The 25,050-nt window shown below is 38.1% G+C and overlaps 1 protein-coding gene across 1 annotated transcript; it reads left to right on the plus strand.

Moving 5' to 3' along the window:
• The first annotated feature begins 341 nt into the window (after nucleotides 1-341).
• On the plus strand, nucleotides 342-22,471 carry DNAJC10 (DnaJ (Hsp40) homolog, subfamily C, member 10). Its single transcript, XM_010149022.1, has 22 exons — nucleotides 342-542; nucleotides 2,226-2,391; nucleotides 4,167-4,217; nucleotides 5,591-5,673; nucleotides 5,828-5,959; nucleotides 6,833-6,926; nucleotides 7,144-7,221; nucleotides 8,224-8,267; nucleotides 8,665-8,802; nucleotides 9,885-9,974; nucleotides 10,727-10,840; nucleotides 11,586-11,700; nucleotides 13,473-13,600; nucleotides 13,871-13,987; nucleotides 15,277-15,378; nucleotides 16,410-16,565; nucleotides 17,860-17,993; nucleotides 19,485-19,538; nucleotides 19,876-20,023; nucleotides 20,432-20,551; nucleotides 21,751-21,867; nucleotides 22,447-22,471. Exons 1-22 carry the CDS (start codon nucleotides 342-344, stop codon nucleotides 22,456-22,458), a joined length of 2,394 nt encoding a protein of 797 aa, XP_010147324.1. The 3' UTR covers nucleotides 22,459-22,471.
• The last annotated feature ends 2,579 nt before the right edge of the window (nucleotides 22,472-25,050 follow it).

Below are 25,050 nucleotides of genomic sequence, written 5' to 3' on the forward strand. Positions count from 1 at the left end.
GTGCCGAGTGCCGTTCGGTTCAGCTTTGCAGGACGGCCTCGTGTACAAGTCGAGACGGCCGGTCCCTGGCGTGGTCTTCAGAAAGCAGGTCCTTAGCTGCCACGGAACTTCACCTGCCGCTGCCCAAGCTGGCAGTGGGGGTCTGTACTGGCGTGTTTATTGTTTTCCCCCCTTTTCTTATAGGCTGTGACTTTGTAAGACTTGTGACATGAAGTAGGACAACCTGCATTTTGAAGAGCTCCATCATCAATACAGCTGTTTCCCTGAATGTTGGCCTATTTACTGAAGACTTCCCAAAGCCTGCCCGAATCAGAACCTGTAAACTTTCTGAAAGCTTCATAATGGAGCTCTTTGTGTCCAAAAGAGATTATGCTAGATATTTGAAAAGATCTTTATTACTGGTTTTAATATGTGTAATAGTTCTTGTGTGCACTGAGCAGGACTACTATAGTTTACTTGGTGTATCCAAAGAAGCAAGCAGTAGAGAAATACGACAAGCATTCAAAAAACTGGCACTGAAGTTGCACCCTGATAAAAATCAGGTAAGAGTCATCTTTACCAGGTCAGAGTTGTTGAGTTAATGGATCTTAATGTTTAACCAAAAAGTGGTTTTAATTTGGCCGAAATGTTTCTCTGTTCTTGTGAAGAAAGGTAATACAGCTCAGATTTTCTGCAGGGAAAAGTTACAGAAGGGATAGACTGGTCATACAGGGTTGTGTTGAATTTGGGCCACACTAAATTGCTGTAGTAATAAAAAGAGGCAAGATCATTTAATTCTCAAATGTATTTTTGTAAATAAAGGAAAAGGTAGGTCTGTGCCCTGTCACCTTGTTGGGAAACCGATGAGTTTTTCTCTTTTGGTTTAGCTTACAGGAGCTTACTGTTTCCCTAACTTGGAGTCTCATCTAAACAGCAAACACCACCAGCCTCTATTGAGACATCAGTGTCCACATATCAAACAGGACAAAACAGAACTTCTGGGACTGCCCAGGCATAAGGAGGGAGGGTAATAAGGAGCTCTGGACTAACTGGAGAGAGAAGACTGGGAACAGCTCAGTCAGTGCTACCACGTTTTCCAAAGTACAGAGAAATAAGTTTAAAGGTCATCATTTTTTACTCAGAATTTCCTGAAATAATCAGAAATGTGCAGGGAGTAGGGAGGGTTGGGATCTTTACGGATGCAACTGCACCTGCGCAGAGCCCCGGAAGACAGTGATGTTCCCTATGAGCTCAGGGCCCGCCTGCACAGGGTGCATCGGAGCCTCTGCGGCTCTCGTGTTTCGAACAGGACAGAGCTCAAAGAGAAGGCCAGATCTCAACAGTTAGACATGACAACTTGTAGCTATTAGCTGCAACTTTTGTTTTGCCCGTGTTGATACCTTTCAAAATAGTAACATTTTGCGTGAGATTCTGTAGTTTCCAAGTATGCAAATACTACTAAAATACTACTACAGGCTTTTCAACAGGTTATTTTCAATGTTAAAGTTGATATATAGAAGACGAAGCCATTACACGAATTCCATAATGGTAGTTCATTTCATGTGTATCTAGGTAAATAAGTTAATTATTTAAGATTTCTGAAATAATCTTTAAGAAAAAGTGTCCTCTGAGTGAAATGTGTAAGCAGAAGTTAAAAGGGTAGGAGAGTGCTGCAGATTTTGCTCACCGCTGTCACACTGCACCCACTCAGAACCCAAACTGGGGTTCAGAATGCAGCTGAAGATTTTTCACTGTTCTAATTCTGAAGCTACATAGAACCAGAATGCTTTTTAAACCAAAAAAAGGGGGCCTCTTTCTACACAGTAAGACCAGCAGGGATTAATCTGTCCTTACGGCAGGGATTTTCAGTCTGGACGAGTGGGGATTCTAGGGGAGGAGAAAAGATTATAGAGGAATTGGTAAGTCTTTGTTCTTGAGTACTTTTTTTTCTTCCATTGAAGAAAGAGAGTTGAAAGAAGAGGGATCACTGGAGAAGGTTACAGCCGTCTACTAGTTCGCCTTGTATTTCAGTTGGTACTTAGGATGAAGAAATGGGCAGAAGATGCATCTGGCTTCAAGAGAGGAAATCCTTACTGTAGTTTGTTTGGAGATCCCTGTGTAATGTCTGCTTCCATCACAACTGACATCTTTAGTAGGGATATAAAAATATTTCCAAATATTTTCTCAGCATTATATGTACAATATGGTTTATTAATTACTTACTAATTATCGTTTTCCTTAAATAGAATGATCCAAATGCACATGAAAATTTTTTGAAAATAAATAGAGCCTATGAAGTACTTAAAGATGAAGATCTGCGGAAGAAGTATGATAAATATGGAGAGAAGGGTCTTGAAGATCAGCAGCAAGGAGGTCGTTACGAAAGCTGGCACTTTTATCGCTATGATTTTGGTAAGTTATGATGTATGTTTGTGATTTGCTTAAAACAGTCACAAGTAAATGCGATATTCAGATCTGTATCTGAATTTTTATTTCTGGTGTATCCTCTCCAGATTTGTGCCTGCTCTGTTGTTCTCCTGTAGCTGTCATTTTCTCTGTTGACCCAATCTCTTATTTACCTTGTTAATGCCTACCATAAAATACCAAAAATGTAATAATCTACTTACCTAGCCTTTTGTTCCTGCTGCTTACCTTTTTCTTGGTCATCTAACTCTTTGGCTTTGGGGTTTTTTTTAAGTGCAAAACTTTTTTTTTTCTTTTTTAAGTTAAATTTCAGTGTTAATATTTCATCAGCATTCTTTTTACGTCTTCCTGCATTAAAGAGGTTCCTCGTTTATATGAAGTATTCTCAAGTAAATTTTAAGAGGAGATTTTTGCACTGTCGGGCCCATTTTATATGCAGTTACACAATTAGAGATCAGTAAAAAGGCAGTAGAAAATGAAAAAAATATGAGAATCATACCTTAAATGATCTCGACACAAGTTATTTAATGTTTGTCTCAACAAATTTCAGGTAGTTGTAGGGTAAGGCAGGGATGAGCTGTTCTCAGACCTGTGGTAACAGGAGTAAGCTAACATAGGGAGCTGAGGAACGTGGTTTGATTGATGTGAAATAAAAAGCTGAAATGAACCTCCACCCTGGAACTTTTTTTCTGGTGTAGTTTGATATTAATATGTCCCAATCTCTAAAAAATTAGTGCCTGTGAAAATTGAAATTGAAAAAACCAGGTGCAACTATCACAGGAAAATATGGAAATTACCTAAAACTTCTTCAGATAAACAGATTTAAGAAATTTTATCTTTCTGCAGTTGCACTGCTTGATTGAGAAACAGTGTCATTGAATGTGTACTTACCAGTTGCTTGGAGAGTCTGTAAGTGTGCATGTATATAAAAGTAAAGCTGTTTTATATATATGTATGGGTGAGTGCATGTATTACATTACATGATAAATAAATGGATAGTAATACAAAAAGTACCCTGTCTCCTGTAGACATTAATTTCATTTCAATGTTTATTTGCATTTAATCCTTGTATACCTCAGGTGAAATGGCACCTCACCATGTTAGGTACTGTAAAAGGTTTTAGTGATAGTAGCGTAATAATACTGACTATCAGTATTTTTGGTATCTCTGCACTGTCCTCCTTGCGTACTTGAAGCAGTAGACGTTTGTAGCGATGTTCTAGATAGGACTGGTTAGCTTTTTAGAAAAGCTGTTTTCCTTACCTTTATTCTGTCCACTTTATTCTGCTGTGTTCACACGTTCTGTTAGTGGGAAAGCCTGCGGCTGAGACACCTTTGTGACCTAAATAGTTTGGCTGAGAGAAGCAGTGAAAGCTTCCAGGCATTACCTGTATCTTGCTGCTTGCGGAATCTTCTTGAATTTTAGTCTGACGGCTGGTTGATGTTATTTCTAATAGTCTTGCTGTTAAAAGTGCTAGTTCAAGCTCTCTGCTCAATTGGTGGCTGGCCTCCTAGAACACCAAAAGAACTTTTCTGTTCCGATGGTGGCTTTTGCAGCATGGGGACACGCAAGTTCGCAGAGATTGGACTGAGGTTACGTATCGCTAAGGAAATACAGCTTTCTTGTCAAAACTCTCTTTGCCAGCTTACTACTTCAGTCTAAGCATACCGTCTTCTGTGTTCTGTCTTGTGAATAGGATGATAGTTTTGTTATTCATTTTAAAGGTGGCAAAAATAAAAAGCAATTGTTGGTTTTTTTAATAGGTATTTATGATGATGATCCTGAAATTATAACATTGGATAGAGGAGAATTTGGTAAGTTTTAAATAAATGGCTATCTGTTTGATAATATGGAAACTCAAAGGACCAATTCTTTCATTCTAAGCTGTGTATCTGTAGACTTCTATTACATATCTATACAAAAAACTGTCAGAAAATCATCTTCAGATGTGAAAACAAAACCCTTAATGCTTCCTGGTAAAAGCTGGTTAGCAAATAAGTCAATATCAATAAACACTCTAGATTGAGTTTGAAAGGTATTTTGTGAGATCTGTAGGAGGAAATTATTAGAATTAAAATTTTGTTTCTCCCGATTTCATTACTATTTGTTTTGCTCTCATGTCTAAAAATGCACTTGATAGAACTCTTCTATTTCCCCCCCCCCCTTGTGAAATACATACAGTCAGTAGTGCCTTGCACAAGAGGTTCAGGACCAGGTGGTCATACCAGATACTAAAAACACAGCTAAGTAAAACAAGGTCTGGAAAGATGCTTTCAGTAATGACATCATCCAGGTTTTTTTTTCTTTTAAAATTACAGCTGAGATGTTTATAACTAAAACTAAGACTGGAGAGAGAAAATACTGGATTTTGTGTAATTTTTCATCTGTATTTTGAGTACAGTTTCCTTTGTACAGACTGGGTCTACATGCTGAACCAGTTTTGCAAACTGTTCCAATAGCAGAACCTCATGATGCTCTCCATGAGAACCTGTTCTTACTTTGGTTCATTGATTTGCAGAATCTACACACTCCTTAGTTGGCTTGTTTGTGAGGATATTTTAATACAGGCAACTTAGAAAATTCACTCTAAAAGTTATGTCGAAAAACAGAGAGACTGAAAGCCATGTAACCAAAGCTGATAACCTCTGTGTAGGTATTTTTTGTTGCTGCTGTTTTCTTTTACAAGCAAGAGTATTTAATTATGTTCCCCTTTGTCTTTTCTAGTAATTATATTTGTTTTTCAAATTGCATTTTCACCTATTAGACAGGGATTATATATAAAAAGATTGTCTGGTGGAACCCAGAAAAAGACATGAAGTGATAGAAGGAAATGGAAAATTCTAGTGGGTAAAAATCTTTTAGAACGTGTGTTTTGTTTTTTAAGTTAACCAGACTTACCCTATCACACATTTCATCTAGGTTAATCTGTAGAGAGTAAATTTATTCTTAATTAACAGAACAGCTGTTGAAAGTGAGGGTGCTCATATCCTCAAATATATTATTTTTGCTCACTTGTCTACAACAGCGAGTATGTGCAAGTGAGGTGCAATCTCTATCCCATCTGAGTTACTGTCTGACATAGAAATACTTAATTCAGCTCTTTGGGAAAACAATACAGTAAAAATGCACATTGTAAATATAAGTACATTGTAGATGTGCATTACTCAATTCTTTTCTCTCCATCCAGATGCTGCTGTTAACTCAGGAGAGCTGTGGTTTGTGAATTTTTATTCTCCTCGATGCTCCCACTGCCATGAGTTAGCACCTACGGTATGTGTCACAAGCAAATTAACTCTGAAAATTCATTGTTTTTAACAGCATAAAACTTAATGAAGTGGATTTTTACACTGAAGTTGAAACCAAAGACAGCAGTTAAAGATGACAGGAATAAAACATGCTGATTTCCCACCCCCTTTGTTTCTAGTGGAGGGAGTTTGCTAAGGAGATGGATGGAGTAATACGCATTGGAGCTGTCAACTGTGGAGATAATAGAATGCTTTGTCGAATTAAAGGGATTAACAGTTACCCAAGTCTGTATGTTTTCAAAACTGGAATGGTGAGTGATAAAGCTTAAATTGTTCTTAGAAAGATTGAAATCTGGAAGAGTATTTCTTTAATACTTGTTCAATCATAGATCTTCTTTATATAAAATCTTCCTTTTAATATATTATTTCCTCTTAATAAATTACTTTTTCTCTTCCTTCACCTTGGTTAAATTAATTTAGAAAGTTAACTTTAAAAATAGATAACTGGTTTATACGGTGCTTTTTTTGAATCACTTTACATTACAACATCATTTCTGATTTGGGAAGGTACCATATTTTTGACAGTGGTGCTGTAGGAAAGCAGCAGGTCTATTTGAACAGTTTCTCTGACAGTATTGCAATGGACTTTTCAAATACAAAGAGTAGTCTGTGGTTTTGAGTCTAGAGAATACGACCATGTACCTAAAGGAACTTGGAAATTCCTTCCACGAGATTGCCTCCGTGCTAGTTGCATTATTTATGTCATGCTTCATAGCTCCTTATTAGGGAGTGGTGCCAGGGGCGGTGTACGAATTGCCGGTGAGTAGCTGGGTGCCTTTTGACAATGGAAGATTTGAAAGGTTGAACGAAGAGGTTGTGAATGGACTAGTGCAAGCAATTCTTCTTCAGAATTAGATATAGAAATGTAAAAATTGGGAGGTGGTGTTTCTAAGACTAAATTATCCTTGTGCTACTGGACTTAGAAAGAAATCACATTACGAAATCTAAATAAAAATTAAATTCCAAACATTACAATATGGGAGGGAGAAAAAGGTTAGAGCTAAGGTTTGGGGCGGCGGGGGATGTCCCACAGTCGCACAAGTACTGCTATAATAAAACAGTAGGCTTTGAGGTGTGGATTGTTTTTTTTTAACTTCCTAAACTTTATTCTTTGTCTTCTATAGCAACCAGTGAAATATTACGGAGACAGGTCAAAAGAGAGCTTGAAGAACTTTGCCATGCAGTATGTTACAAGCACAGTCACTGAGTTATGGGCAGGTAATGTTCACATATTTTGCTTGGGGTGTTGTCTTGAAATTGCTTTTACAAGATAAAATATGGCAGAAACTGTGTATACAACTGTCAGCTGTTGCTTAGTGTCATTTTGAGTTTAAAATAGTAGTTTACTGTAAGTTGCTAATATAAATATAAAAGCTTCTTGTTTCGTAGTCATGTTTAACCAGACACAAACTGATGCAAATTGGTTTACTCTTAGGAAACTTTGTGAGCGCCATTGAAACTTCATTTGCTTCTGGCGTTGGTTGGCTGATCACCTTCTGTGCTGAGCGTGGGGGTAGGTGCATTAAATAATTTTCAAATAAGGCAAACAGGAAAAAAAGTACTTTTTCTGACAGTGGCATAATCCCTTTTGCTTCTAATAAAAAGTTGTAAAGCATCATAGATGATCACAGTATTTGTACTGTGGGTCATTTAAGCTCATTTTTAGAGGCAATTTGACAAAAGGGACATTAATAGAAAGATAATGCTGTTGTGCTTCTGTGATGTCACGTGAGTCACTACAGCAGCACTCAAGTGTAACCCCTCAGGAAGGGAACTGGCAGAAGAGGCCTCTGACTTCAGTTTCCAGCTCAGGCTCAAGTGACAGGTACTGCAGAGGTGCATGATGGCAGAGCAGAAGAAAGGATGTAGCTCCCCATTAAACCACCCATACTCAAAAATCAGCTGAATGTTTTCTCTAGGGTTAGGTTTGGACACAGCAGTGGCTCTTACCACTGATGGCATGACGGAGTTTAGACGTCCATTAGGTTTTGTAGCTGTTTGTCGCTGGCGTTCTTGGGATCAGTACTGGGTACAGTATAGGAAGAAATTTGTCTTGGTTACCTGGTAGAGCTAAGTAAATGTGCTACACCTTTGACAAATACAGATTTCCCAGCCTTATGAAAGGACCTTTGCTCTGTGAACTGAATAACCAGATCTGCAGTCTTGGATTTACATTTGTAAATAGCTTGATTTCGCGTTGCAGTCCTTTTGTTACTAAGTTTTCAACTTTGGTCCAATTAAAGTGAGGTTGATGATGCATCTTCTTATCTCAAAAAAACAAATCTGCATCTGAAGTTAACTATTCAAAGTCTGGGTGGGTAATGAGAGCATATGATGTATTTTTTATACTGAAAGACACAACAGTTTTTCAGTATAAAAACAGCCAGGAAGCATGCCTTTTGAAACGGTCACCTTTGTAGGAAGGAAAGGGCTAATACTAAAGAAGAGTAGGTTTAATAGTAGCATTAATAACATGAAGTTTTCTGTTTGTAAATAAATCACTTCTATTTTGCAGATTGCCTGAGTTACCAAACGCGCCTTAAGCTCGCTGGCATGTTGGTAAGCAGCATTTCACTTTGAAAGCATTACCTGTTGGAGCTAAATCAACATAACAGAATTGGAAGCATAAAGTGGTAGCCAAAACTCTCACTGCCTTTAGTGGAACCAAGATTTCACCTGTTAACTTTCGGAAGAGGGAAATATTTTGACTTGGTAGCTATTGGAATAACAATTTTTTATGAATTTTACAGAATATGAATTAATATTAACAAACTAATTACAATGTAGTCTCCTTCCATTTTCTAAATGTTGTATATAATTGCATGTTTTGGTATTTTTCAAAAGCATTTCTAAACGTGAAATTAAAAAACACTCTTTGTGTTTGCTTTTGTTGTTTTGTGGTGTGTTTGGTTTTTTTCTTGGTGTGTTTTGTTTGTTTATTTTATTTTGTTTACAGGAAGGCCTTGTTAATGTAGGCTGGATGGACTGTGGCACCCAGGGTGAGCTTTGTGATAATTTAGACATCTCATCTAGTACTACAGCATACTTTCCGCCTGGAGCCACCATAAATAATAAAGAGAAAGGAGGTGTTTTGGTAAGAGTTGTTTCTCAACCATTCCGTATTTAAATAAAGTAAGGTGATGATAATAACAAGAGAATGTATAAATAACTTCCAGATTGATTATATAGAACTGAAAAGATGCTTTTTGTTCTTTTTTGTATGCCCTGCTATGAGTCTGTAGCCCTCCTGTCTTGTCAGGCAGTGGTCTCTGGAGGCGGTCCCCAGTTTGCTGGTGTGCTGGGAGAGTGAAGAGGAGCAGGCTTGCCATAGCAGCAGCCTGTGGCTCTGCCCAGCCAGCTCCTCAGGCACCTCCCTGAGCAGCTGTGGGAATCTGGGTGTGGGATGTGCTCTGTCGCGAGCCCAAGGGCTAGTTCTGAAGCTGCTACCCAGCCATCCTGGGCAAGCTTGGGAGATTTGCCATGTGCCCCCAGTTCTTATTTCAGAAGGAATACGCCCCAGGTATCAGCAGCTGGAGAAGTCCCACTCCGAACGGAGTACTGACACGTGTGATGCAAGTACTCCTACGTTGTCTGTGGGTAGGGACTGTGCTGTTCGGCTGTGTTCGCATGCTGCGACCTCCTCCCCCGTTGGTGTGGTAGTTCCCGAATGGATGCAAGACGTCTCTCGGCTTGCAGCACAGCTTGTTCCTTTACCTTCACTGCTCTTACCTCTGTCGTTAAAAGGAGGAAGTTAAATTTGTAACCTACCTTCGCTCACCCTTTTAACTCTGACTTACTGATTCATATTACTTCCTAAATTAAAAAAGTTAGTGAAGCTTAAATACCTGTACAGTGCAGTTAAAGAAGGCTGTAAACCAGACTGGAAATCTTGTAAACGTGTCCAGAAAATTTGGTTTTAAATTTAGCACGTTTTGACAAAATACAACTTGAGTTTAATATTGTGGAAAAACAAGCTAAAAAGCAGTATTCTGAGAAATTTGTGAAACTATATATATGAAAAAGAAGTTGACCAAATAAATTATTATTGACTCTGCTCCTCAGTTGATGGTTAATAAGAAATTGGAACAAGTTCTCTGATTTTTGGAGAACAATCATCAACAATCAGGCTGATGTTTGTAATTCCTTATAATAAACACAGCTAACTTTCCTTCCTAGTTTCTTAACTCTTTGGATGCCAGAGAAATATATCAGGAAGTAATGCAGCATTTGCCAGACTTTGAAATGATCTCTGCAGCTTCATTAGAGGTAATTTTTTTTAAAACTATGTTAAGATTTCTTTTAATCGTTACTTTTTACATTTTTAAATCCTGTTGATACAACCACCTAGTATTTATTTAACTGAAAATTACTCTTCCCTCCACCCCATAGCCAAAATTATTTAACATTGTCTACATTTACTTCTGTTTAGCAAAACAATAAAAGTAAGGGGAGGGGGGAGCGTGTATATTTAATAGCAAAATAGAAGACCACAGAAATTACCATTGTAACTCACTCTGCAACTGCAATTTACTCGTTGATTTTTAAATCAGCTACATTGTAGAGAATTTTAAATTTTAAATTTATTTTGTCAGTAATGTAAGAAAGAAAAAAATACTTGTTAATCCATGAAAAGTGACGTATGAACTGAAATTAGGAGTCATAAAAGTTACTCACGTCTTGGAGGAAAAGAAAGAGGAAACCACTTGTCACACTTGTAGCGCTCGGCAGGCTGATCTACAGCGGGAAGCGCACATGGACACAAAGTGTAGTGGATAGCATGTGGCCAGCTTGTCTTCCAGCTTTTTCCGCTTTCCCGCTGATGAAGCAGGAAAGTTTAGTGGAAGGGCTTCATGAAAGAATTTGTTGAATGGAGGTCACGCAGCATTGAGATGAATAATTGGGCATTTGCTTTTGTGAAAAGTAAAGGCATTTACAAGTTGGTAAATCTGGGAATAATATTTTTTTCTCCAGTGTTCTTGATGTTCGTTGGTTGGTTTGTTCTTTTCCTTTGCTTAAAGGACCGTCTGGCTCATCACCGATGGCTGCTTTTCTTCCAGTTTGGGGAGAGTGATAAGTCAAATACACAGGAATTTAAGAAACTTAAGTTTTTACTTAAAGATGAACATATTCAGGTAGGTCTGCTCACTCATCTAGCAGGAAACCACTGTTGAACAAGTCATTATCATTGTCAGTTACTACCACCTGCCACCTCGGGTACTGAAAGAGAGGTACATTTGCAGTGAAGCTTTTAAGGCAAACAGTGAAGTTTCCCATACAATCTGATAATTTAGAATTAGTTAGGAAATACTGTCTTTTAAATCTGCTCACTCGTGGGAAATGTTGCTGCAGATCCCACTCAGAAAATAATTAAAAGTTAACACTTCAGCATCAAATTGATGTATGTGAAACTGCATTTTAATTACACAGAAAACCTTATCTTGAACATTTTCTTAATAAAAAGGAACCAAATTCAAACTTTGTACTAAAGACAGATGGAGTGTGTCCTATGAGGTATGTATTTTTAAAAATTGTTGCATTGACTACAAGAATTTTAATGTCACATTTATTTTTAGGTGTCTCTGCTTCCTTGCTATTTTGTTTGGAGGGGGGAAAAAAAGAGGATTCTTTTAAGGTTTTATTCCCTGTTTTGGCCTGTAAAAAATAGCAAATGACCTAATATAGCTGTGCTAGTATTTTTCTTCAAACATCAGAGTTACAGGATTGTCTTACACAATGTTTGTTTATAAAAAGGCTATCACTTTTCCATATTTTTACCTTTTTTCAATTAACCTATTTTAACTCTTACTGCCTTTCAAAATATTTTAAATCTATATAAATTAGGATGCCTTAATTAAAATGACACTGTGTATTAAATAGGTTGGCAAGTTCGACTGTCTTTCCTCACCAACCATCTGCAACAAACTGTACGTCTATCAGCCTTGTTTAGCTGTCTTCAAAGGAAAAGGAACCGGAGATTATGAAATCCATCACGGTAAGGGAAACTTTGGCAAGTTTAAATCGTTACGTAATCACTTTGAGGTGACGCTGTCTTTGGCAAACTTCATTTGTCTTCCCAAGGAACAGATTTGTAGTTTTAGTACTTGCTTTTGTATCTCTGACCTCACTGCAGCCTTGCACAAACTTAATCATTTCCTTTTGATTTTGGGGTTTTTTTCCCCAGGTAAGCAGTAATCAGAAGCCAATAGATGTATTTTGTCTTTACTGTTCTATTTTGGTGTCATTTACATAATTACATGCAAATAAATCTCTGACGCTGCTAGGGACAGCTTCTGCTTTGGGTAGGATAACCAAAGAATGCTGTAAGGCAGCACACGCTTCGTGGAGGCTTAATGTGCTAGTTATATATACAGCGCTGCCAACTGGAGAAACATGGATTTGATTTCGTGTGCCACTGCGCTACAACTGATTCCACATTTTGTGGACTTCCATCCAAGAAAATCTATACTGAGACTTTTACCACTCACCTTCATGTCCAAAGTAGCAGTTTCCTTCCAGGAAAGGTTGGAACTAGGTTACAGTGTAGCACTGAAAGGACCCAGAAATGCTGGTTGAAGAATGGCGCCTGAGGCAGAACTGTAGCTTGTAACAATAGGTGTAGCTTCATCCAGAATGTGGCACAAGACAGGATGAGGTTCTCATTTTTCTGCTCTGCAGTATTAGAAGCAGCTTCCTTGAATTAAGTCAGAACCTTGGTACTGTAATAAAGAAGAAAGGAGAAAAGTTTTTGACCACTTAGGAAAGATGGGTAGTGTCTAAGGAGGGAAGATCATCCCATACATCTAACTACTGCTCTCAAGAAAAGCCTTATATACTCTGAAATTTCCACTCCTGCAGAGAAGCCAGAAGGGTCATACACGTACAGCATTTTTAGATCCTTTTATAGTGGCATAGATTCCAAACAGTGTAAGAGAAATACATTGGACTGCGGTACATGCATTCTTTTCTGAAGGGTTTGGTTTACTGTTTATGAAGTAGATGGCATCTAGAATGTTTGCCAATAGTCACCCCACTCCAGTGTATATAACAATGTAATACTCAATAAGCTTTTTTATGTGCTGTGTTGAAGGGCTTTACCAGTTTAAAAATCTAAGAACGGTAATGAATCCCAAGTCATTGTGCAGTGACTTCAGATTTAATTACCCTAAAGTTCTTGCTCTCAGTTCATTTTAAGACACAAACTCTCTGCTGACAAATGGCTACATGAAGGGTATGAAGACTTTGTCTTTGCCCACTAGACCTGTGTCAGCAGGAGCTTCAGTTACACTTAAAAAGCTGTGATTTATCAATATAATTTACTTTCTTTGAAGCCTTCACTGTGTCAGTACCTTTTCCAAGAAAGTGTATCTACAATAGTAACTTAAATTCCAAGAAACAGTAGTAAGATGGTAAAACAGCCAGTAGTCCAGTCACAAAAAAACCCATTCATTGTGTTTGAGGAAAACATATTTTATCTTGGATAAAACATTTATTTGACTAATAATAGGTAGATGTGTACTTTAGTATTTAGCCAAATATCAACTATCACCCTGAGTGTGTCTTAGTTATGTAGGTTTGGACAGTTTAACATTGTCTCCCTGAGAAAAAGCAAGCCAGTACCTGTTTGATTTATTTAAGTAGGCCATGTTTAAAGATCAGTCAAGGGAACCAAAGGACTCCTCTTGCTATTGCTGATTTTATTTTTTTTTTTAAATGAGACCTCTCATAGGGAAAAACAAACTTTTCTTTCTACATCCTTCTTTGAAGGAAAGAAGATCTTATATGACATTGTGGCATTTGCCAAAGAAAGTGTCAACTCTCACGTTATCACACTGGGACCTCAGAATTTTCCTGACAAAGAAAAGGAACCGTGGCTTGTGGATTTCTTCGCACCGGTAAATATTTAATACCTATTATTTCCCTTCTTCTAAAGTCGGATGTGTAACTATGTAACAACGCACTAGCACTGTCTTGAAAGTGTCCTTCAGCATCGTGAGATGGTGTCATAATTTCTCATTCCCTGGGAGCACTAGTTCCTCGACTCTGTAGTTTCTGTGTAGGAGCCTGTTGTCGAAGCAGCGTATTACTCCTCTCAAACGGCTGACGTTCTCCTGAGAGCCAGCGGTGGGGAGAGCAATTGTGCTTACTTGCATTTTGTTTTCTAGTGGTGTCCTCCTTGTCGAGCTTTGTTACCAGAGCTGAGGAAAGCATCAAAACATCTTTATGGTCAGCTTAAATTTGGAACACTAGACTGTACCGTCCATGAAGGGCTTTGCAACATGGTAAGCTGAAGGAACCAAAAAACCAACAGTCCTTTCAAAGAGTATTCTTTTGTTCTAGGTGGGGGCTGGGGGCACGCTGTGCTTGTTCTTTTACTATTCATTTCTTAAAGGGTAGTAAGCCAAACAGGACACTCATATAATAATTTTTTGGGTGTGGTTGGTTTTTGTTTGTTTTTTTCAGAGGAACAAGCTATGTAACCACTACAGATAATATATTAAGAGAAAATACGGTCACATTTTGCTCTGATTTCATAGTGTTATTGGAAGACTCTGGAACTGCCAGAATATAATAATTCTTTTGGAGGGGAGGGGAACATGGTGTTTAAGAGAAAAAAATTGGAGCAGACCCAGAGCAGTTTTGTAGTGTGTAGATAAATATGTACATGCATTCTTTTTGTCTTTGCATAGGAGGGGAAAAAAAACCCACCAACAGTAAAACATTTAAAAATACAAATTTTATGCTGAGATAAATCTTTCTGAAGATCTCTGCAAAATCACTTCTAATTCACTTTGCTTTTTGTTTTGTAGCACTTAAGAAGTGCAGGATCAATTTCGAAGTAAAAGTTTATTACTTATCAGTTTACATTTATTTATAGTAATGGAATGTTTTTTGTTTTTTCTGTTTTTTTAATCTTGCCCTGTTTTCCATGTTTAGATTTGCTTAACTTTTGCTTCAGTTAATATCATGATAGAAATTATTGGCATCACTTTTCCTGGATTCCAGGAAATACTACTTCTTGACAGCTTTCTTGCAAGTGCAGATTTTATTGTTCACAAGAACTTTTTATTTTAGAATGTTTGTATTTAGTTGTAAAATGTGAATGTCTTAAAGCAAACGAAGAACGAGCAAAAAAGAGCAAACTTTTTAAAGTTCTATTTAATGATGTGTTGACACACTGAAAAATTCAAAACATGGAAGCACCTGTGTTCAATAGTAATCAATACTGTTATTCGTAAACTAGAAGTGTTTTCACCTGAAGGCTTGGGAGTAGCTTTAAAGTTAAGGCTTAGAAGACCCGTGGATTAATTCCTATATTTGTGGAGCATGGCAAAGGAACTACTGGCTGGTTTTTACATTCAAAACAATCTATACCATCTCTGAATCCAATTGGCATCTTTCCTGTACTGGTTTGTAATGGTTTCAAACTCCTGTGTGCATGTCAGTGTGAGCAGCTGTACTGCACCCACTGGATAGGTAGCACCTGGGAGCCCCCAGTACTGCTGGCAGTTAAAGGAAAGTGCAGGAAACCTAATAATTCCTTGGTGTTTCTTACTGTCTGTTTTGTTAGCATAACATTCGAGCTTATCCAACAACAGTTGTGTTCAATCAGTCTGACATTCATGAATATGAAGGACATCACTCCGCTGAGCAGATCTTGGAGTTCATAGAGGTACGTGAAACGGTCCTTGTTGCAGTCGTGCTCTGTACGCAGCCCATCCATAAACGTGTTCTTCAGTTGGAAGTTTCTAAGATTAATATTTTTGTTTAATTAATTAGACAAGTAAGATGAGTGCAGAAACTTTGGCTGAGGAAAGTGGTCCAGCAACTGCCAGCTGGGGACTTAACACCTAGTGGATTGATTTCCCTATTCTGTCAAGTAATTGCTTTGAGAGCATTAGCAAATAACTTCCCTTCCAGTCTGCAAAGTAAGAGTAATGTTCTCTGTCTCATAGAGATGATAAAGGAATTGAAAGTATGAAGTGCTGTAATATTAAGGTGAAAATGCCTCACATCCACACTTGGACACAGGAGGAGGTTCACACTTTTGTCACTTAGCTTGCTGCCTTCCATGCTTCTCAGCTGTTTCTTGAACTTCCTTAACTCGCAGAACTGCACATCATTGGTACTCACCATGGTTCTGCCTGAGTTCTGGTGCCCGTTTTGGCTCCAGCATGCGGGTTCTCTCACTGCTACATCCGCAGGCTATCCTCCACTCTTTGGAGGGACTGTTTGTTCCCTCCGGGCAGAAGCAGCAGGTTTAAGAGCACACATGCAGGAACAGGTGGAGATCAGTCTTCCCTGTTGATATTCAGAGGCCCCTGGGGCACCACATATGTTCTGCACCCCAGCCTAAACAGCACGGCTGAGTCTCATAATGCCTGTTCTTGCCAGGTCAGCTGAATTTCTTGACTTTGCCTCACTCAATGGAGAAGAGGCAGAAAAACCTCCTTTTTGCAGCCTGGCTCTATTTGTTTTGATAGCTCTTTTCAGCAAATCGGGCATATGGTTGCTAGGTCAAAGGGATGACTTCTGATGCTCCCATGCCCTGTGGTGGTGTGGAGTCTTCCCTACCACAGCAGCCAGTTTCTTTAGAAGAGGGATGTTCTCAGGATTTGGTACGGTCTGTCTATATGTGAGGGCGATGGATACGGGGTAACTTATGGTTGCAAAGCATACGCCTATAAATGGTCTTTACTTTAGGATCTTAGGAATCCATCGGTGGTCTCCCTAACACCAGAGACATTCATTGAATTAGTTCAGAGAAGAAAACGAGAGGAAATCTGGATGGTTGACTTCTACGCTCCATGGTGTGGACCTTGCCAAGCTTTAATGCCAGAATGGAAAAAAATGGCCAGGGTAAATGACACTGAAACACTTCTTTCTGCTTTTGTGTCCTGTTCTGTGGAATTAGTGAGACACTACAACTGCTGCCATAGAGACTTGGCAGATGAGAAGGTCTAGTGATCAGTATTGCAGGCAACACAGGGAATTCCTACCTGACAGTTTTATTTCAAAATTTGTTTCAAATACAACATTTCTCTTTGTTTTCTTTTTTAAGGGTTTGGAACACGGATACTGTAATCCAGTTTTTCCTGTTGATACAAGTGTGTTTTCCAAGATCTAAGTAACTTTAGAGTAACTAACTTTCCTTGATGTTTAGTGCTTTATATAGACAACAGCACTGCATTTGTTTAAAACAACATATGAAAACAGAATTATCCATAGATTAGATAAGAACTGGTTGAAATAATTTGCCACTTTATTCTCAGTATTGGTTATGGTCATTAATCATTAGACCTTGGTGAGACCTCTGACTTGAATTCAAGATTAAAGGAGGTCAATCTTACCCAGCTTACTTATTTCCTATATTAGGAAAATTTTTCCTGAGATTTTCTTCTTCACTGAAAGTAATTAAATATGAAATACCATACACTTCAAGGCTCATGGCCAGTTAGCAGAATTACACATCCTTCAGTATGGAATTGTTGGGACTGGGGAGGGTGGTTTTGTTTTGCCAGGGCAAGACAGCGTCCTCACATTTGCAAAGGTACTACTGCTTTACTGACACCTAGCTGGGTTTTCCTGGACGCGTTTCCAAGAATTTGAACTAGAAACTTTGAGGAAAAAATCCAGGCTTTGGAATCAAGCCCATGACTTTCAGATGTTTAGAACTGGCCTAGCTAGAACTAGGAATTCTAGCCAGGATTCTATATTCTGGTCAAATGCCTGTGAAGTATTATTAGCTCTGTAGTACGCATCCAGTAATTGACGGCTTCCTTGACCATGCCATGTGGTTTGGGGCCTTTGCAACAAATACAGCTTGTTCAAGAGACCAGCCAGCTGTGCAACTGATAGCATATCTGCACCGAACCAGGATCTGTTGTAATGACTGAGCCTGGGATATGGAGCATGGTAATATGGCAGTCCCTGTGCTAAATAATGTGTGCCTTTAAGGGAAGGGAGGTGCCTCATGAGCCATGTGCATGATGGGAATGTACCCAGGAGACAGCAGTGTCCCGTTTGCTGGAAAAAAAGACAGCCTTACGATAATCTTGGTTTGTTTTGTTCCCTGACTTAAGACTTAAATTCTGAAGTGTTACTTAAGTAATTTTGATCAGCATGTCTGACTGTAGGTTTTCTCTTTTTTCAGATGTTAAACGGATTAATCAGTGTAGGCAGTGTGGATTGTCAAAAATACTATTCTTTCTGTCACCAAGAAAGTGTTCGGGGATATCCTGAAATAAGGCTCTTTCCTCAAAAATCAAACACAGCTTATCAATATCAGTAAGTAGTTTAGGAAATGTTAAGTGATGTGTAATGAGATGAATCTACACCTTCTCTTATGTAGAACAGGTTCATCACAGCTGTTAAAATAGGCTGTTACGATATTGCTGTCTTAGATGTTACTGACCCCCTTACTTCAGACCAGTGCCATTGGATTTTGCCTCTTCATTTCAGCAGTTTGAACTGAGGCTGCCTCAGGAATCTTAATTTTTATTTCTTGTTCTCGATCGATTGCCAGTTTTCTAATTGCCTGTTAAAGTAGATGATTTAAAGCCTATCATATAAAAACACTACTAGGTCTAATTGATTCTAGCTTTATCTTTAGAGAACAGAGTGGTGTAGCCATCTGATCATCCCCCCTGCCAACTGTCTGTTAGCACCATTGCAAACATTTTCTGTCGTGTCTTGTCATCCCATTCGTTATCATTAGTGTGGAAACATTAATCATTAACAGAACAAAACAAAACAAACACAGGGAAAATGAAATCTGCCCAAAACCAAACAGCCTGTCCCCTCCATTTCACAGCACTGTTTGCAGATACAGCAACTTCAGGAAGCACATATATATTTAAAGATAGACCATCTGAAATAGCTTCAGTATTTGACAAATGGTAAAGTGCTGGCAGATAATAAATTTCAATGCCTCTTCATCCTAGTACGTAATAGCAGACCTGAGTAGCTCTCCTCATGGAACTGCTTGCTTTTATTTTCTTCTAGATAAAGCTTCTCTTAACAGCAGGTGGGTTTTTTTCTTGTTGAAAATAACTAAGTTGATGAGTGTGACTGTTAGGTGCCAAATTCCTAAGCCAGAGGCAGCTATTTGCTGTAAAAACAGGTAAATTTATCTCTTAAAGATCACGAAAAACTGTGAAGTCAGATTTTGAGCAGGTAACTATTGAAAAATACTTAGTTTAAAGCCGTGAATTAGTGGACATGAATCCTGAATTAATGGTGTTTTCTAACCTGTCACTGGAATTTCAAAACTAAGCAATGCCCTGAAAAATCCAGATAATAAATCCTTGTCCAAGTAACCAGCTTCTCTGCCTTTCCTACTGTCAGTGAGGGAAATGTATACAATAAATAATTGCTTTATTGTAGTGAATGAACATCCAGTAGAAAATACATTGAGATATTTCAGTTTGATTCTCATGTTTCTTAGAGCATGCAGTTTTGTCGGGATCTGTTACCAAAGATCCTTCATTCCAAGTAGTTCTAGCTATCAAAGCTGATGTGCTCCAAGCGAAGTTTCTGGCTTTCTGGACACAGAATTTTTCTCTTCATCTTCTAGTCCTTAATTCTGTGTCTTTGATTTGTGTTAATGAAACTTATTTATCCAGATGTGAAAGCAAGGTAGAAATAGATCCCAAAAGATATGTGTTTAAGTTCATTATTTCATCATCTCCAGTCTACGGAGTGTTTTGGTTTTGTTTGTGGGTTTTTTTTTTTCCCCCCCAATGCAACTGGATTTTTTTCTTTTTAATCTTTTTATAGTAGCTACAACGGGTGGCACAGAGATGCATATTCACTGAGAGGCTGGGCACTGGGGTAAGTTACTGCATTAAACGCTGTTCACAAGCTGCTTCTATAATTTGCTTGGAGAAATTGTAGCTCAAGAATTAGAAACAGGTATATGTATTCTTTCATTTATGATGTTCAAGTTTCCAAGCTTTTAAAATGTGGAGAAATAGCATACTTGCTGCTCTGCATCCATTTTCTGAAGACCATGTTTTTATTTTGTATGTGCTTCTCCTGTGGTACCAAGTATAGGGATTTTCAGGCTACTAATATTCTTAATTTCAGAAATGTTTTCAGGTGCTTATGTGGAATTTGGATATGTTTAAAGTTTGGAATGGGCTATGACTCTTATTCCTCCTTTCCGCAGGTATTTACCACAAGTGTCTGTAGACCTGAGTCCTCAGAGTTTCACAGAAAAAGTTCTGAATGGAAAAGATCACTGGGTCATTGATTTTTATGCTCCTTGGTGTGGACCTTGCCAAAGTTTTGCTCCTGAATTTGAGATCCTTGCAAGGGTAGGGCTTTAACTGCACTAGTAGTGTGTTATGCTTGTAATGGGTAAAACGTAATTCATTGGCACTTTATTTCTTAGCGTAGGCCAGTGCTTCTCCTTCTCACTGAAAGTCCTTGCTTTCAGGTCCCACTTGCCAGTGGGCATTCTCTCCTGCACTGACCCTAGCTAATGACAGGGCCACCTTTGGAACAGAGATGTGCTTTGCCCTGGATTGAAGTAGAATTGCTCTGTGGAGCATGTCCTGACTTCTGATCCAAGTCTGAGGAGCAAGCAAGCAGCTGCTATGAGATGTTTAAAAGATGTGCAGTTTTTCGTTTCCTTTTAGCTGCACTGCTGGCTTACTCAACTTACTTGCTTACGGTCACCCATGGAAAGGGGAGGTTTGTTTCTAATAAACGTTTCTTTTTAGACCGTTAAAGGAAAAGTGAAGGCTGGAAAAGTAGACTGTCAGATGTACTCTCAGACCTGTCAAACGGCTGATATCCGAGCCTACCCTACTGTTAAGTTTTACCCCTACCAAGGAGCCAAGGTAAAGTGTCTCCTTTGTGTGTCTCCGCTGGTGAGCGGGGACTGTTGGTACATGTATTTCATCTCACAGTAAGGCTTAAGAGACTAAAATGTTACAGAAATGAAGTGCATTGTTTAGATATTTGGAAGCTAAAATAATAATAAATGTCAGTAATATTTAAAATAGTAGGACAGGGATACAGTAACAATGTGTTACTGAAAACCAGTAAATTGTAAATTAATGGAACAGTAACTAAAATGTGGCTTAACAGAACCACGGTTTAATTGTGCAGGAGTCTCATGTGACAAAATGGGGTTTTTTCAACCTTTACCAGTTCTGCTACCAAAAGTAGGCAGAGTCTCTCTCAGTGAAATGTGGACAACTTCATTTTGGCTAAGGAGAAACAATCTTCCTATTTAATCATAGCATGTCATTTTAAGTTTGACTAAAATACTGTATTTTAAGATAGAAAATAGATTAAAAATACTTAGTTGTATTTTGTCTCAAACAAAACTTACCAAACCATTTCAGTTATCACTGTGTCTCTCGGAGATCAACATTTCCTACTAACAGATTAGTAGTAATAAAATAAACAACTGAAAAGTATCTAGATCTAGGAAACTGTTCATTTTGTAAAACCATTACATTTCAGGAATATTATAGTCATCTTTTTAAATATTAATGCTGAAGAGAAAGTATTCAATGCATTCGGATAGTTGAGCCAATTATTTTAATTATATTTTCTGTTTCTTTTTTTAACTGAATTTCATATGGAAGTTCTAGAAATCCTTCCTCATGCAATTTCATCAAATTAAATGAGACTTTTCTGTGGTAAAGAACTAATGACTTTTCAGGTCTCAAAATCTGTCAGTGTGGGTCAGTAATTTAATCAACATAGACTACAAAGTGGCAGACTTTGTCTCACATTTTATTCAGCTAGGTATTTTATGCAGACATCCATGACAATTATAACTTTCAGGTTTCTTTAAGGATCAAGACCAAATTCATGTAGTTCAAAACCTATGTGGTTTCAAAAGCCAGCAGCTAGGAGCAGTTCTAACTATAACAGTGATTAGTGTTTATGAATCATAAATCAACCTACTGGAGCCATTGTCTTTCTCTCTGCCTTCCTCTTAAATTTCATCTGAAAGTAAGCAGATTTTCTTGTCACTGTAGAGCATGGGTGATGTATTAAGCTTTTTTATTTATTTATTTTAAAGAAAAGTGTTCTCGGTGAATATATAGACAGCAGAGATGCAAAAGGTATTGCTGACGTTTTGAATGAAAAATTAGAAGCAATTCAGAATAAAGGAAAAAGAAAAAAATCTAGAAATAAGGTAAGAATACTTACTGGGGGGGGTCTTTTGTAAAAGACACATTATTGTAACACACAGCCCTTTAAAACAACGTTAGCATTTGCCCTGTGTTGGGGACATACAAACGTCCTATCATCAAGCAGCACCACGTACCCTTTACTTCCAGTCTAGTTTTAGCTGCTGCTATTTATGCAAACTCAGTTCTCCACGTCCAGGGATGCAGCGGAGGATACTGCAGCTGCACCATCAGTTCGGGCAAGACTTAGCAGTCTTACAGCTCGCCGTGGGCCAGCTGCGTTGCGGGTGGATGGTTGAGAAGATGCACCATGGCCTGAAGTGTAACCCTTGGGCCAGATTCAGAGAGCATGCACCACGTTACAGAGGCTGATTAGTGCAAGATTGGGATTGACATTTCAATGTCAATTGAAAGGAAGAAGATACCAATACAGCTCTTAAGAAGTATCCTGGATTCTATTTAGGAAACATTTGACCAGTTGAAAAATCCCTACCACAGAGAAATTTAACTGCTTTTTTTTTTCTGTGATTTTATCTTTGAAGTTATTCTGCAAGTACACATAATGTTTATTTTCTTGTCACTAGGATGAACTCTAAGTGGTACTGGAGGAAGAGATGACTAAATGTACTCTGAAGCTGTGAATACAGAAGATACCACAAGGAAAATATAAGGCTGATTACACTCATGATGGGACAAGAGAGATGAAAGCGAGTTTGAGGTCACGGGCATATCTGACCGCATGAATTCTGTTTAAACTGCGGGGAGCAGTTTGGGTGGAGGCAATCAGTGTTTCTGCAAATGAATTCTGCTTGTCCCTCTTCTGATACACAAACTACCTTCTTCCTAGTCAGACCTTGGAGTTGGCCAGAAATGTGGACTGTATCGCTTTTGCCTACCCATTTACTAGTTCCTTATATTTTTCTGTCTCTCTTCAAACACTTTTTGAATGTGGCGCTCAGCCTATGGCTGAATATGCACTCAAACCACTCTGCAATGCAGAAATGCAGTGAGGGATTGTCTGGTTGAAAGACCAACAGTTTTACCTGATGGTTAGTCTGCTTTGGGGTTCCATTATTGTCTACTCAGTTGCTAAGAAATAAAACCAAGAATTGGTAGCAGGATAGGCTTATTGCATTACATTGCTCCTGCCCTTGAGTGGATTACTGCATTGTGGCACTGGTGGCTGGAGGAACAGAACTTTGAAGAGCTTCTTCGGTTTGGGTTTTTTTTATTTAAAAAAAGAAAATAATCAAAAAAAAAAAATCAAGGACTTCAAACTCACGTGTTTCATTGGCTTTCAAAGATTAAAGTTATGCCATAGAAGCATTTAAGGTCATACCTTTATTATTGTCCTTTTAAATACGAATGTATTCTGTGGACATATTTAACCTCTTTTGGTATTACCACTTTTCCTTTCTCTGCAGACATGTTCGGGGGGGTTTGTTTGGGTTTTTTTATATAATCTTTAGGATAGCAAGTGCCTTTTTTAATTTAATAATGAACACTGTACCTTGCAATGTCCCCTCATACATCCAATTAGAATTCCCACTCACTTTAAAGTAACTTTTTTTTTTTTAGCTTTTCCATAGACAAGAAAAATTGTAGATGACAAACTGTCTACTGCATTTAAGAGTTCAAGGTTGAAGTGTTTGTTTTCAATAAAATGCTGCTGAGAATGTGTCAGATGGACTTTTCTCCCTGTATTTAGATTTGGCCTGACCAGTCACTGAAGCATGAGTGTTAGAAATTTGTAATTTATTTTATAAAGAAGGCAGCAAGAAATAAAAGGAAGAGATTCTAGTAACTTTAAGACACTCAAATACATCTTCCCTTACATTCAGGGTTGCCTCTATTGCTTTCTGGTTTTGCAGTGTACTATGCTGAGAAGGAGGAGAGGGTATGGCGTCTATTTTTCAATAAAGTAGATCTTCCCACACCCAAATCAATTGTCAAACATGAGAATTTTGGTATTTTGTACTTAGATGCAAACCCTTTTGGCTAGTTTTTGCATGTACATAACTAACTCCAGTTCCCACCTTTTTCCTAGAGAACAAGGTCATAGTTACATACTCTTCAAAATCTAACCAAAAATAACCCAGTATAGGCATTTGTACAGTTTCTTTATTTCTGCTAACAGGAACAGAGTAGTAGGACAAAAAAAAAAAGGTGCTTCACAGCAGTCTCCTGTTAAGATGAAGGTAGCATAAAGCAACTTTTTACAAAAGGCTGAAGTATCACTTTCTTGTGGTTGAGTCACTTGAAGCATATAGATAACTCCTATGAAGAGACAACACTAGTATCCTCCTCAAAACAGCCTCTACATGGACTTGTTTTGTCCACGGTACTAGTTTTGATACCCATGTAGGCTGTGGGGAAAAGATTTAGTTCAAGTATCAGTAAAGTGAATTTTTAATTCTGTACTATGATACTCTTTGCATCCTTTTTTTAATTTCTGAGCTAGAGACTAAATGGATGTGTACAGGGGAAAAAAATTATCTTCAGAAAGAGAGAGCGAGCTGTAGCTGATGTAGATTTCCAATATGTTTTCCCAACTTTTAATGGATTTTTTTGCCAGCTGCCCTTTATGAGAGTTTTCAATAAGTAGCTTTGGGAAATGCAGTGAGTAATAAAATCCTGCTTTTATTCCTAGCCATACACATAAATAAAGCCTTTTATACATAGTTGCATCTCCAAACGTCTCTAAAGACAAATGCATGTAATTACATGATTCAATTTTTACTAGTCAAGGGTTTAAACTTGTTATTGAAGGCACTTCTTGAGCAGCCCTGTTTTTAAATAAGTGCATCTTGTAGTAGCCAGGCCCCTCAATTCTCTCCTGTAGAATCAGGGAGGTGTGTGTCAGCACTGGCCTCATTCTTCAGAAGTTAAATTATTTAAAAAAAAAAACCCAAAACCAACACCAACAAAACCAAACTGCCACCGCACCACAAAAACACACCCAGAATAATCAAAAAATCTCAAACTGCCATGAAGATTTGTATTGGTCAACAGGTATTTCTGAATATATTCCCCCACCCCAGTGCTAAAATGCCAAACAGTTTAACATAAGTTCAGTAACTGTTTTGATAGTTAAAAGCTCATTTAATATTTTAAAAAAGAAATACCTTCAATTCATGTATCCAAGCAATGAATGTAGTGGAAGATGAATCTGAAATAGTACACGAACA

This window comes from Eurypyga helias, unplaced genomic scaffold (assembly GCF_000690775.1).
Source record: "Eurypyga helias isolate BGI_N326 unplaced genomic scaffold, ASM69077v1 scaffold25553, whole genome shotgun sequence".
NCBI classification, from domain to species: Eukaryota; Metazoa; Chordata; class Aves; order Eurypygiformes; family Eurypygidae; genus Eurypyga; species Eurypyga helias.